The sequence below is a fragment of the Austrofundulus limnaeus genome, unplaced genomic scaffold (assembly GCF_001266775.1).
Source record: "Austrofundulus limnaeus strain Quisiro unplaced genomic scaffold, Austrofundulus_limnaeus-1.0 Scaffold1580, whole genome shotgun sequence".
NCBI lineage: Eukaryota > Metazoa > Chordata > Actinopteri > Cyprinodontiformes > Rivulidae > Austrofundulus > Austrofundulus limnaeus.
The window spans coordinates 1-11,500 of NW_013953982.1; the positions used below are offsets into that span (position 1 = coordinate 1).

Sequence of the window (11,500 nt, forward strand, 5' to 3'; positions counted from 1 at the left end):
TATATATATACATATGAATCAATTAGTAACCAAAAGCACCCCCTGGTAAGAATAGCTGAACCATAACGTTTAAAAAGTGAAAACGTGAACGGCTGGAGTTCGGATCTCCAGGGAACAATAAGCAACTGTCAACAGTTTTAGGATGGACTGATCGCCTTCCAGCAGCTCTCACTCCCTGCTTGTAAAACGGCCTAATGAAGCTTTTAAAAACAGAAACAACACATTATTGTGCGTAAACTCCTCCAACTGATATGCTATCAAAGTCCAGTATTTTTTTGGTAACCTTTTACGCGCACCTTTTGTCACACATAAACTAAACACGCTCGTCTTTTTCTCCGACTTAAACAAGAGCTTTGTTTCTGATCATGCGTCTGATTAAATCGCGTTAAATCCATCTTACCTCCAGTTTTCTGCTTCATCCCCTGTAGAACAGCCTGCGAGAGTTCAGCTCAAGTCCCGGTCCGGATCTGTGCGCGCACAGTTCGGCTGAGCCTCCACCTCTCTCCTGCTGCGTCCCTGCGTAAATATTATGACTGCGTTACACAAACAGGATTCATTTTGAAACAAAAAAGAGAGAAATAAAAAGTCCCAACACGCAGAGATGGCTGCGAACAGAGGAGCATGCAGCATCAGTTTGAGTATTAACTGATCTAACGGGGCTTTTTGCTTGATTTTTTTTCTTTTATTTAAAGAAAGCCAGGGAAAATGTTTACATTCTGCTGTATAAACATCCTGCCCATGCTTCTGCCTGTCTTTTAGAGAAATCAGGAGGCTGGTTTTGAATATGGGGGCATGTTCTCTGGTAAATACTTTTATATATGTAAATTAGTTTTGGTAATAAAGTTATTTCACGGGTTTAAGGGCTAAGGGGACATGCGTCAGGAGGCGCCTTGGGGAATGAGTGTTGGATTGTGGGAGCATAGATGGACACTTTAAATTATCACACAACATTCAGTATTAAAATAAGAATAAGAAAAAATAAAATCACATTAAAACCTTATAAATGCGGAGCTGAATGTCTGCCAGATTAAAGTCGATGCTTTTGCAACGCGCTAAAAACCATTTTATTGAATTTATTATCTAATGCCTATTATAATACTTTCTCATAAATGTGTGGGATAGAACCCATATTTCTGTGTTTTTACACAAATGAAAGCATTTCGAAGAGAGCGGGGGAAAAAAGGAAAAAGAAAAGTGAGCGCACGCAGATGTGCATGCTCACAGCCCACCGCTGGAGTAGGAGGGGATCTGGGCGGGTCCCAACATCAGGATGACAAGACCTCCAGCTTCCAATGCGCCGATGGCAACAGATAAGTAAAAAGTGAGCTCCTCGGACGCACGACGACACACCAAGCGAAGTGGAAAGCGGCTCTTGTTCTGCTCCTTGTGTCACAGCGGACGTTGCGCTCCAGACTGCAGCGGGACTGAACCAGAACCGAACAGTTCAGAAGGAAGACGCGCGCTTTTTTTCTTCTTTTGCCTTTGGTCGTTGTTTTTTTTTTTTTTTTAATTCTCCTATGTTGGCGAAGTATTATCAAACTGTTTAGWGTTCAACGGGCGGAGAGCTGATTTCTTTGTCATTTCCGAGACTAAATCTAGTCAATCTAATGACGGCAGAGGTCCAGCAGCCCCCCGCGCAGACTCCTGCTCAGAGCAGCCCCATGTCTGCTCCGGAGAAGCCGCACGGACAGACGGTGGTGATGGAAACCGCTTCCTCCACGACGAAAACCAAAAAAACCAACGCGGGGATCCGACGACCAGAGAAGCCCCCTTACTCCTACATAGCCCTGATAGTCATGGCGATCCAGAGCTCTCCGACCAAGCGCTTGACTTTGAGTGAAATCTACCAGTTCCTGCAAAGTCGCTTCCCGTTTTTCAGGGGCTCATATCAGGGATGGAAGAACTCCGTGCGTCACAACTTGTCCCTGAACGAGTGCTTCATCAAGCTGCCCAAAGGCCTCGGTCGACCAGGGAAGGGCCACTACTGGACTATCGACCCGGCCAGTGAGTTCATGTTCGAGGAAGGCTCCTTTAGAAGGAGGCCCCGGGGCTTCAGGCGCAAGTGCCAGGCCCTGAAGCCCATGTACAGCATGATGAACGGCCTGGGATTCAACCACATCCCCGAGTCCTACAACTTCCAGGGCAGCGGCGGGGGTCTGTCCTGCCCGCCCAACACTTTGTCTCTGGACAGTGGGATCGGGATGATGAATGGACACCTGGCCGGTAACATGGACGGGATGGCTCTGTCCGGTCACTCCATGTCCCACTTGTCCGCGAACGGCGGACATTCCTACATGGGGAGCTGCACGGGATCCACCGGGAGCGATTATCCCCACCACGACAACTCCGCCTCCCCTCTGCTCACCAGCGGGGGAGTCATGGAGCCTCACCCCGTCTACTCGAGCTCAGCCTCGGCCTGGGCCCCGGCCCCCTCGGCCTCACTCAACAACGGGGCTTCTTACATCAAACAGCAGCCTTTGTCCCCCTGCAACCCAGGAGCCAACAGCCTGCAGCCCAGTTTGCCCACACACTCACTGGACCAGTCGTACCTGCACCAGAACGGCCACAGCACAGACTTACAAGGTGAGTCTGTTTCTTTTTAGCAAACTGTCCAAAAATGTTCAGTTCATGCAATTAATATGAGAAAAAATATGAAATTATAACATGAGACGATTTTATAGAAAGAGAAACATCAAATATTTTCTATAGACGCAAAATCTGAAGTGAATCCAGTTTGGTTCCAAATATGGGCCTAATGGAAACGCTCACTAACAATGAACTGAATCACATATAGGCCTGTTCTGGAGTCAGATAATAAAAGCTTAGATCTCTGCGGCTCAACAACGGAAGAGTCTAAATTGAGGTAATTTAAGGGAAATGACGAAACTAATTGAGAGCGCGCATTTTTTCCACAGGAATGACGTTTATCTCTTTGCTCCCAATTGAAATGTGGGATTTAAAAGCGGACAGAGAGTCTACCGGGACAGTTCAGAGTCATACACATCTCTTGTCTATTAAAAAATAAAAAATAAAATGGGTGTAGGTCCAGTCTGCACGGCCCCACCGGGGTCCCCGGTCCTCCGGGACTGGCGTGCAGGAGGGCCACTGTCAATTAACCCCCGGATCCCGCCTCTCTCTCTCGGACTGAGTAAACAGACCTCAGATCTGGAAAACACACATAGTCATTAGGTGCAGCTGAAGGAAATTTATCTTAAATTTAAAAAGCGCATTATTAAGAAATTATATTAAAAATAATATAATAGTTTAATTCGTGATTTTATTGTACTATTTACTAAAAAAACACTTTTTTATATTAGGCCTATTTGCATTTTTTAAATTAACTTCTAATTTACAGAATCAGGAACAATTCAGAGTTAAATATCTAACGTCTGAATAAAAAAAAAATAGACATTTTTTTTAAAATGTTGTGTTTACGTCATGTTTCCGTGCAGGTATCCCTCGGTACCACTCCCAGTCCCCCAGCATGTGCGACCGAAAGGAGTTCGTGTTCTCCTTTAACGCCATGACGTCCTCGGCCATGCACTCATCGAGCAACGGCTCCTACTACCACCACCAGCAGGTCTCCTACCAGGACATCAAGCCCTGCGTCATGTGATCCACATGACCCAAACACCTGCCGAGGTGTCACACAGGACCCGAGCCGGGCCGCGGGACGAACTAATGTGAGAATCAAAACTGACCGCTGAGTTCTGCACAGCCCGACCGGACCCGGCTCGGCTCGGCTCGGCTCGGCCCGGCCCGGCCCGGCCCGGCACGGGGAAAGAGAGCGCATCGCTCCCAGTCAGAACCCGGACCTCGTCTGTGTGTTTTACGCACAGACACGGAGACAAGGACAACCACAACAACAAACCTGATATTAATAATATATGATAATACAAACTTTTTAAAGCTTTCAACATTGAGCAGCGGAGTAAAAAAAAAAAAAATAATTAAAAAAAAAAACTGACTGGAAACCCAGCTGCTGTTTGGTACTTTAGTCCTGCAGAGCAGATGACTTCTTTCACAGTTTTCATGTTAATTCATCCAAAATACGCGCACGTCCTTTTGTCTATTATCTTTTTACAATATTTTCCTTGTTGTTGATGATTAAAACCAAAGTTCTCTTTTTTTGAACTATCAATCGAAGTCAAATTCTGAAATATWCTTCTGAACATTATTATTTAGGCCAAAATACTGTGTACAGAAAATATGGCACTTTTTAAAAAATATAAGCGCAAGTGTTGTTTTATTTATTCCGTAGGATTAGATTTTAATTTCAGGCGAATTGGCCAAGAAGTTACATGCTTTATTGGCAATATTTGTCAGAATGCTTATGATTTGTGTAAAAAAAAAAAATGTAAGCACTGTGTTCTTTGTATGAAGACCTTTTTTTTTCCAGCACAGTATTCTGGATATATAAATAAGGGGGGCTGTTAAGCTCAATAAATCACTAAAACAGAACTATTTGAATTTTATGCATATCTGAAAACAAAACAAAAAATAATAAAAATAAAAATAATAATTAATAAAAGCAACACTAGATTTTTTTAAAAAAAGGAGATTGGGTCTGTTTTGTTTAATAARTATCACAGCAGTAATAATAAACTTTGCATTTCAGTTAGTTCGACTCAGGTATTAACTGRACCAAATTCAACTTAAAAGCACACAAGTAATGCCTGATATTGTAATTTATATCTACAAGATTTTTTTCTATAATTGCATTTACTGATTTATAATAAAAAATTTTGAAAAAGTGAGTAACGAAAATGGATGGATGGAAAATGCCTTTTTTAAAGTTTAGTGTTATTATGGCTACCAACAAATGTGTGCAGAAATTATTGCCAAATAAATCAGAATCAGGTCTTACTTGTAATCTGAATGCAGTTTGTTCTGCTGTTTTCCTATTTAACAAAAAAATAAAYAAAATAAAATAATTGGACCAGAAATATTTTTATGTTTTTAATATAGACCAGAAGTAAATATAATAAAAGATGCTGATTTGAAGAATTCCAGTTGTTTTCAGGAACATTAGAGAATGTGTTGAAAATTTTTAACAAGAACATAAGGAAGATCTGTTTTACTCATTTTAAAATGCCTCATTTTGTACAGCAATCACTATTAATTAAAGTMTAAAATTAATATGAAGTCCTGATGTTTTATTCAAACCAGCTAAAAATATCCCAAATACTCAGTTTTTCCTATGTGTTTTTTTAATTTTCTAAAATACGTCCCCTATAAATGCAATTTATTCTAATTTTTGGATTTATGGTTTTAATTGGGTTCAGTAAAAAAAATGCTAAAATTTAATAAGAAGTGGGATGGTCCGGTGGTCTCTAAAAAACACGAGTCCTCTAAAGCAGTGGTTCCCAAACCTTTTGTCTTCTGACCCACAAAATATCCATGGYAAAAACTTGTGACCCCAAATATTACTGGTCTGAGTACATGAACTTTGTTAATAACCCTAAAAACACAGGCTTTTTGACAATCTAAACAGCTTATACACAAATATAAATACTTATTTTTTACTTATTTTGTGTTTTTGTAATATTATAGGGAAAATATTACATCAGCAATTGTTTTATTACCCTTTAAATTGATTTCTGGAGATTATCCAAGGTGCTTCATGACCCATAATTGGGTCCCAAGCCCAACTTTGGGAACCAAAGTGCAGTGGTTCCCAAACTTTTCAGCTTTTGACCAACAAAATAGTACAAGTAGCAGAGACCTGTGCCCCCAACTATTTTTGGATGATAAACATTTGTATCAGGTCGACAAAACATGGGCATAGTAACAATATTTTTATACTACATTTATCCATTTTAAATATACTAACCTCACTCATTTGTAACAACTAAGGCAAAAATATAATTGATTCAGAAAATCTTTTTCAGGACCCCACGTTGATGTTTCGGGACCCMACTTTGGGTCCCGACCCCAACTTTGGGAAACACTGCTCTAAAGCGTCCTGCGTGTTATTTTGTAAGACACTGATGTTGGTGCCTGTAGGTGTCCATGTTTACAGAAAAGAGCAGACTGCTTCATGTGACACCAGCTGTGCCGGGATGGCTCACATGACCAGCGACTGAACCCCAGTAAAATACCACGGATCACAGGGTGAACAGGCTCGGCAGCAGTGSAACAGCACATTAACTAACTGATGACATTTGCTGAGGTTCAGAGCTCTGAGCTCAGGAGAAAGATGGAACTGCACAGCTGTTCCCAGGCCAGGCCTGGATGACAGCTCCATAAAAAGCCTGAGCTCTGCAGCGTGCAGACAGATGCACCGTGGGCTTGTGTCTCAGTGGAAACAAACAGGGGGGAAAAAACAAAAAGTCTTTTTGACAACTGACAYGGCAGCCATCACTGGCAGGGAAAAACAGAGCAGAAAGAGTGCAACAATAAAGCAGAGGAGCAAAACACATAAGGGGAAAATCAGCTTATGTTTGTGTGTGAATAATTTATTTTCTGATGATGAATTTGAAATTAAACTTTATTCTGACTCAGACTGGACCACTTAGAAAACAGAACAAAAATTTGCCTCCATAAAAAGAGTGACTCATCAAAAAATGTTTTGCTGTAGCTGCACAGCTAAAAATAAATGTTCACGCAACGTAAAACGTGTCAGCTTTTATCAAAATGAACTGTCTGAAAACGACAAAAAACACTCCGAACTTTCTGTTCAGATGAAGTATTTTAACAGATTTTCCCCCCATTTCAAGTCAGCGTTTATCAATAGAAACCTGCCAAGTAATTAAAACTGGAGGAAAATAAATAAATATGTGGTGCAGATCTTTGAATAACAGACACACAGACCAAACAGATGATTTTTTTTATCACACTAATAATCAAACAGGTTACAGTCAATAAAAGTACAAACATCACAGATTAAATAAACTGATATTTATTCATTTTCTGAAACAATGAAGAAAAATAAACATATAAAAAGATCTAGGCCACAATAAACTGATTTCAATTTTCCTCATAGTAAAATAGTAATAAAGCGTAATATTAAATTCAAAAAGTAAGTCTTGGATATTAGAGGGATTGTTTGTAGCTTTATGTACATTGAAATATTTTTCGGAAATTTTTGTCTATACTTAATTTCTATAAAACAACCAAAGAAATTCAATAGTAGATTTTTTAATTTTCTTCATTTTGCTTCAAATATATGAACACAATTTGATTTCATGTAACAGCACATTAGTTCTCATCCTGACAAAGCAATACTGAGTTTTAAATTTGTATTTTTACAGAATTTTATGAAAATGTGCAGGAGGAGAACAAAAACGTGTCAAAAAAAGAACTGAAAAATAAACAAAAATTAAGTTTATAGACACACTGGACGCTCAAAACAATTTAGAGGTTTTCCTCTCTTATCATCATTACAGAAATGTCCAGATGGTGGGGCCATTTATAAAAAATTTACTTTCAAAAAAATAAAGATACCAGTTGGAAAAACCCAATGTTCTGTAAAAGATGGCTGATAAGGAGACAAGGTTAGAAAAAAAATTCATTGTACTACGACTAAGATCAAAAAAGTTGAGAAATATTTATAGTACACATCAAATGTCTAAGTAAACAAATAAATACCAATAGCAGGAAAAAAAGTCCGTTGAGACACTTATATCGGGTGTAAACAAAAAAAAGGCACATATCTGACTGTATTGCCACACTGTCAAGTATTAAACAAAGGTTTCTCCAGAAAAGCATTAATTTCTTTCTATTTCTTTACATTTTGTTTTGTTTTTACTTAATACTTCAAAAACCATTATGTTCATGTCACAAAAATCTTTTTTTATATTAAAATGAAATAAAACACATGCAAGTTTAATACTTGTAAAGATTTTAGTTGTGACAAACTAAAAAAAATAATATTTTTGACTCGTTTACTTCCTGTTGCTTTTAATGTTCTGTCTCCTTGGTGATGTCACTCTGTGGCATTTTTGGCTTCTGACCTGTGGACRGTCTTTGTCTCTGTCCTGACCTCCTTTGTCCTCGCTGGCTCTTGGCCAGCTCAGCCTGCAGACTCTGACCGTTCAGACAAAGCCCCTGCAGAGCCTCCAGGGCCTGATCGGCCACCTGTGGGTCGGTGTAATCCAGGAAGGCCCTGTGCTGAGCTCCCTGCCAGGTGAGCCTGAGCGGAGCGGCTTTCCTCTCTCTGAGGGCCACTTTCAGCTCACTGACCCGCAGCCCAGTGGGGATTCCTCCCAGGTAAACTGTGGTCACCGTCTGCGGGAGCTTCCTCCGGGCCGCCTCTTCACCCCCACCTTCTTCTGATCCGGGCTCCTTCGCCGCCCGTCTGCCACTTCCTCTGCCTTCTTTCCTCGCTGGTTGCTGTCTGGCTCTCTGTCCTGTCTCTGTCTTCTGTTTGGACTCCTGGCTGCTCTCTCCCTCTGTATCCTGCTGCGTGTTCCGTCTTGGCCTCCGTCTGGGTTGCCGTTTTGGTTGATCGTCTTGCAGAGCGGGCTCTGCTGCAGGCGGCGTTGCCCCCAGTGTCACATCCTTCCCAGCCTGTTCCTCCAGAGCGCGCAGCTTCTTCAGGATGGGAATCTTTTTCAACTTTTCTGTGTCCAGCTGAAGACAAATGAATCGGCATTAGTCCACACCGCTCACAACTAACAACTRCCTTTACAGCAGCAGGATATTTCACTTCCCACAGAGTTTAAAAATAACACCGGCTGTCTTGATTTGTTGGGTCTTCAAGTGTCCTGGCAGCCTTTGATGCTGACCAGTCATGTAAAGGATATAAAGGCCCATTGTTTTTACACTGGCCCGTTTGACCCGTTGCTCCCCTGCCCCTGCAGAGCCAAGGTGGCTGGGCAGAACAGGCTTTGATGATCAGATTTGGCCTTCCTGTCTGTGAGGTCACCTGGCTTTGTTTACTTACATGTGTGTCTTGAGGAACCCAGAGGTTCTACACAATACATAAGAATAATTTGCTCATCATGTCTAAATAAAGACTTGTTATTAGAAGAAAAAAAAACATGTGACTCTTAGTGTCAGTAAATCAGTGAGGTCCAGGCAATATTTCATATTTAGAAATGTCATATTTAATATTAAACATTATGTATATATTGTGTATGGTATGTGTTTTATACAAATGCCATTCATGCCCATCTATTTATGCTTTTGGATATAGATGTGTGTAATTTACATGTATATGCTTTAAGCAATATGCATCGTGTTAGTTCAAGCTGAACAATGCGACAAAAAAATATATGTTTATAAAATACACAGTGGAGAGGCTAGTATGATGAAACAAGGATAGTGTTGATATGAAGACATTGTGGTCAAATTTAACGTGTCCATACATCTTTTACTGTTTCAAACATAACATTGAGTTGTTCTATTGTAAATAGCATGATGTKATTTCTATTTTTTTTAAATCATTTTTTGGTTGTTTAGTCTTTCCCCTGCGATTTTTAAAGTATTCTGACTTTTATCCCTCCAATTCTAAAAAATAAAATGTTCAACATTGAATGAAAAAATTCAAACAAATGATGTTCCAAAATATTACATTTGTGCTCTATTAAAGAAAGTCCTGTGATGAAAAAGAAATAAATAAATAACATTGAACTGAGTTGGGGGGAAACCACTAGGGGGCAGTGTTGGTTAAAAGAGATGTTAAATATTTGTGTGAAAGAGGTGAGAAACTGTTTAACCTTCAAGCCAAAAAACACCAGAAACTTTCCAGGGAAGAGCTTATTATATAATGAAACACAYAAATTAAACTTTTTATTATAACAAACATTAACACGTTTGCTCAAAATCTTCCTGTCAACCCATAACAGAAAACATTGACTTATGATGCCTAAAATGTGGTTAAAAAAATTATATTTTTGCCAATAAAAAACACTGCGAAGGATCAATAAAAGGAATGTTACACCACGTGTTAGTATTAAACTGATTACTAACAATATGTTGCAGTAGATTTGGTTATGTTGCCATTTTCTTTCTATTCTCTTGAGAAATTCACCCTGCCCCCCTTTTTTTTCTTTAAATCTGAATGTTTTTTTTCCAGACTGGATTTGTTGCCGTGTCGTGGGTGATTTCTGCTGATGCGTCTAGCGTTTCTGTTGTGATGAGTAACCATGCCAACAGAAGTTTTATTTACACGCRGCAGCAGCAGCTGACTGAGGTTTCAAAAGCCAATTAACGTGCCGAATGAGACCTAAAATCCCAGATGAGATGTAAAGGAGCTGCCAGGGATGTAGCTTTGGAGCAAAGCAAAGTAGGAGAAGGATCTAATTTAAATTGCTTTTCCTCCTCAAATGTCTTTGGAAATGTTGGAAACAAGATGAGTTTGGAGAAGTGAGAAGGAAAACGTTGGACGTCAGTGATGTGTGATTTGTAAAGATATGGCTTGTAGAAAATATTATGAACTCCAGCACCTCCACACCACTGTAAAAATAACTGAAAAAATACTAAATACTCACTACTAGAAGCAAAATTTCATTGAACTTTGTATTTTCTTGTTCCTWAATAGTTTTTCCCCCATTTTTTTATTGTCAAACACAAGTAACACTTTCTTTGTACGCTAAGATTTCATATATCAGCATAATTTAAAATATAAAACACTTGTTTTTGTTTAAGTAAAAATTGACAAAAAGTATTGTCTGAAAAATTAAACCAACATATACTGTTTTATAATGATTAAGAAAGTGAGTACGAGATGCATGATTCTAATCAAATTAATACCCTTGATTTTGTATCAGAGTAACAAATGTTCTGGCAGAACAAATTCAACATTATAAAAACTTGACGGCAGCATTACATAAAGATGAGATGAACTTTTTACATTTACCTTATTCCAGATGATCCCGTGTGGTTTAGGCAACTGGCAGTTRGTTTTAATAACTCTGCTGGGTGTGAGGATGTAGTCAACAGTCAGGTCATGACTCCCCATCAGCTCATCTGGGATGTCTACCACCTAAAACACAAATATCAATTTACTTTGACAGATTTATTCATTGCACAACTTCTATAAGAGGAAYGTGAGATTAGAGCAAGTTTAGCTGTTTAGTTAAAATGTCAAGATCCATGAAGCACCTGAGCTTTTTCTGCAAGTTTTTAAAGTAAGCAGATTCACCTGGCAGTCGTGGACAACAGTGACGACCACGGTGGATTCATTCACAGCTCCCATTGAGGCCATCATCGCCCACTCCAGGTCAGCGAAGCCCTCCCCTTTTCCAATCCGACACCCTGCAGAAAAACGAGTTCCACAAGACCATTCTGATGTCAGACATCTAAAAGTGAGGACAGTCTATTGACTTAAACTAAAAACATAAAGATAAAAAACACTGGTGAGCAGTGTGTTTCAAAGTGGAGGGCCACCAGGGGGCGTCTCAGAAAGCTGGAAGGAAGATAAGAAAATAAAAGCAAAAATAAAAAAAAATTCTGAATACATTTTTAAATCGTCATAAAATTGAATCTGTTTTTCAAACATTTTAAAATACAATTTAAAAATAATAATGAAACGCTATTTAAGAGAGTTTAAGAG

At 39.5% G+C, this 11,500-nt stretch overlaps 2 protein-coding genes across 3 annotated transcripts in view; one reads left to right on the forward strand and one right to left on the reverse strand.

Moving 5' to 3' along the window:
* Positions 1 to 1,073: 1,073 nt before the first annotated feature.
* On the forward strand, positions 1,074 to 5,141 carry foxf1 (forkhead box F1). Its single transcript, XM_014032939.1, has 2 exons — positions 1,074 to 2,583; positions 3,453 to 5,141. Exons 1-2 carry the CDS (start codon positions 1,608 to 1,610, stop codon positions 3,614 to 3,616), a joined length of 1,140 nt encoding a protein of 379 aa, XP_013888393.1. The 5' UTR covers positions 1,074 to 1,607; the 3' UTR covers positions 3,617 to 5,141.
* Positions 5,142 to 6,814: 1,673 nt separating this feature from the next.
* Positions 6,815 to 11,500, reverse strand: part of mthfsd (methenyltetrahydrofolate synthetase domain containing) — a 10,149-nt gene continuing 5,463 nt past the window's right edge. The window contains exons 6-8 of one of the 2 annotated variants that reach the window (XM_014032936.1): positions 11,090 to 11,202; positions 10,805 to 10,930; positions 6,815 to 8,574 (exon numbers count right to left, since the gene is read on the reverse strand). In XM_014032936.1, the coding sequence (XP_013888390.1) occupies positions 7,903 to 8,574; positions 10,805 to 10,930; positions 11,090 to 11,202 (911 nt within the window). In that variant the 3' untranslated portion in view covers positions 6,815 to 7,902. The remainder of the gene's footprint in view (positions 8,575 to 10,804; positions 10,931 to 11,089; positions 11,203 to 11,500) is intronic. The other variant, XM_014032935.1, reaches the window with a different exon arrangement.

What these genes read in the sequence shown, in the direction of transcription:
- foxf1 (XM_014032939.1), top strand. Translation starts at nt 1,608, where the DNA reads ATGACGGCAGAGGTCCAGCAGCCCCCCGCGCAGACTCCTGCTCAGAGC. An exon ending in CCACAGCACAGACTTACAAG is followed by an intron (nt 2,584 to 3,452) that starts GTGAGTCTGTTT and finishes GTTTCCGTGCAG; the next exon opens with GTATCCCTCGGTACCACTCC.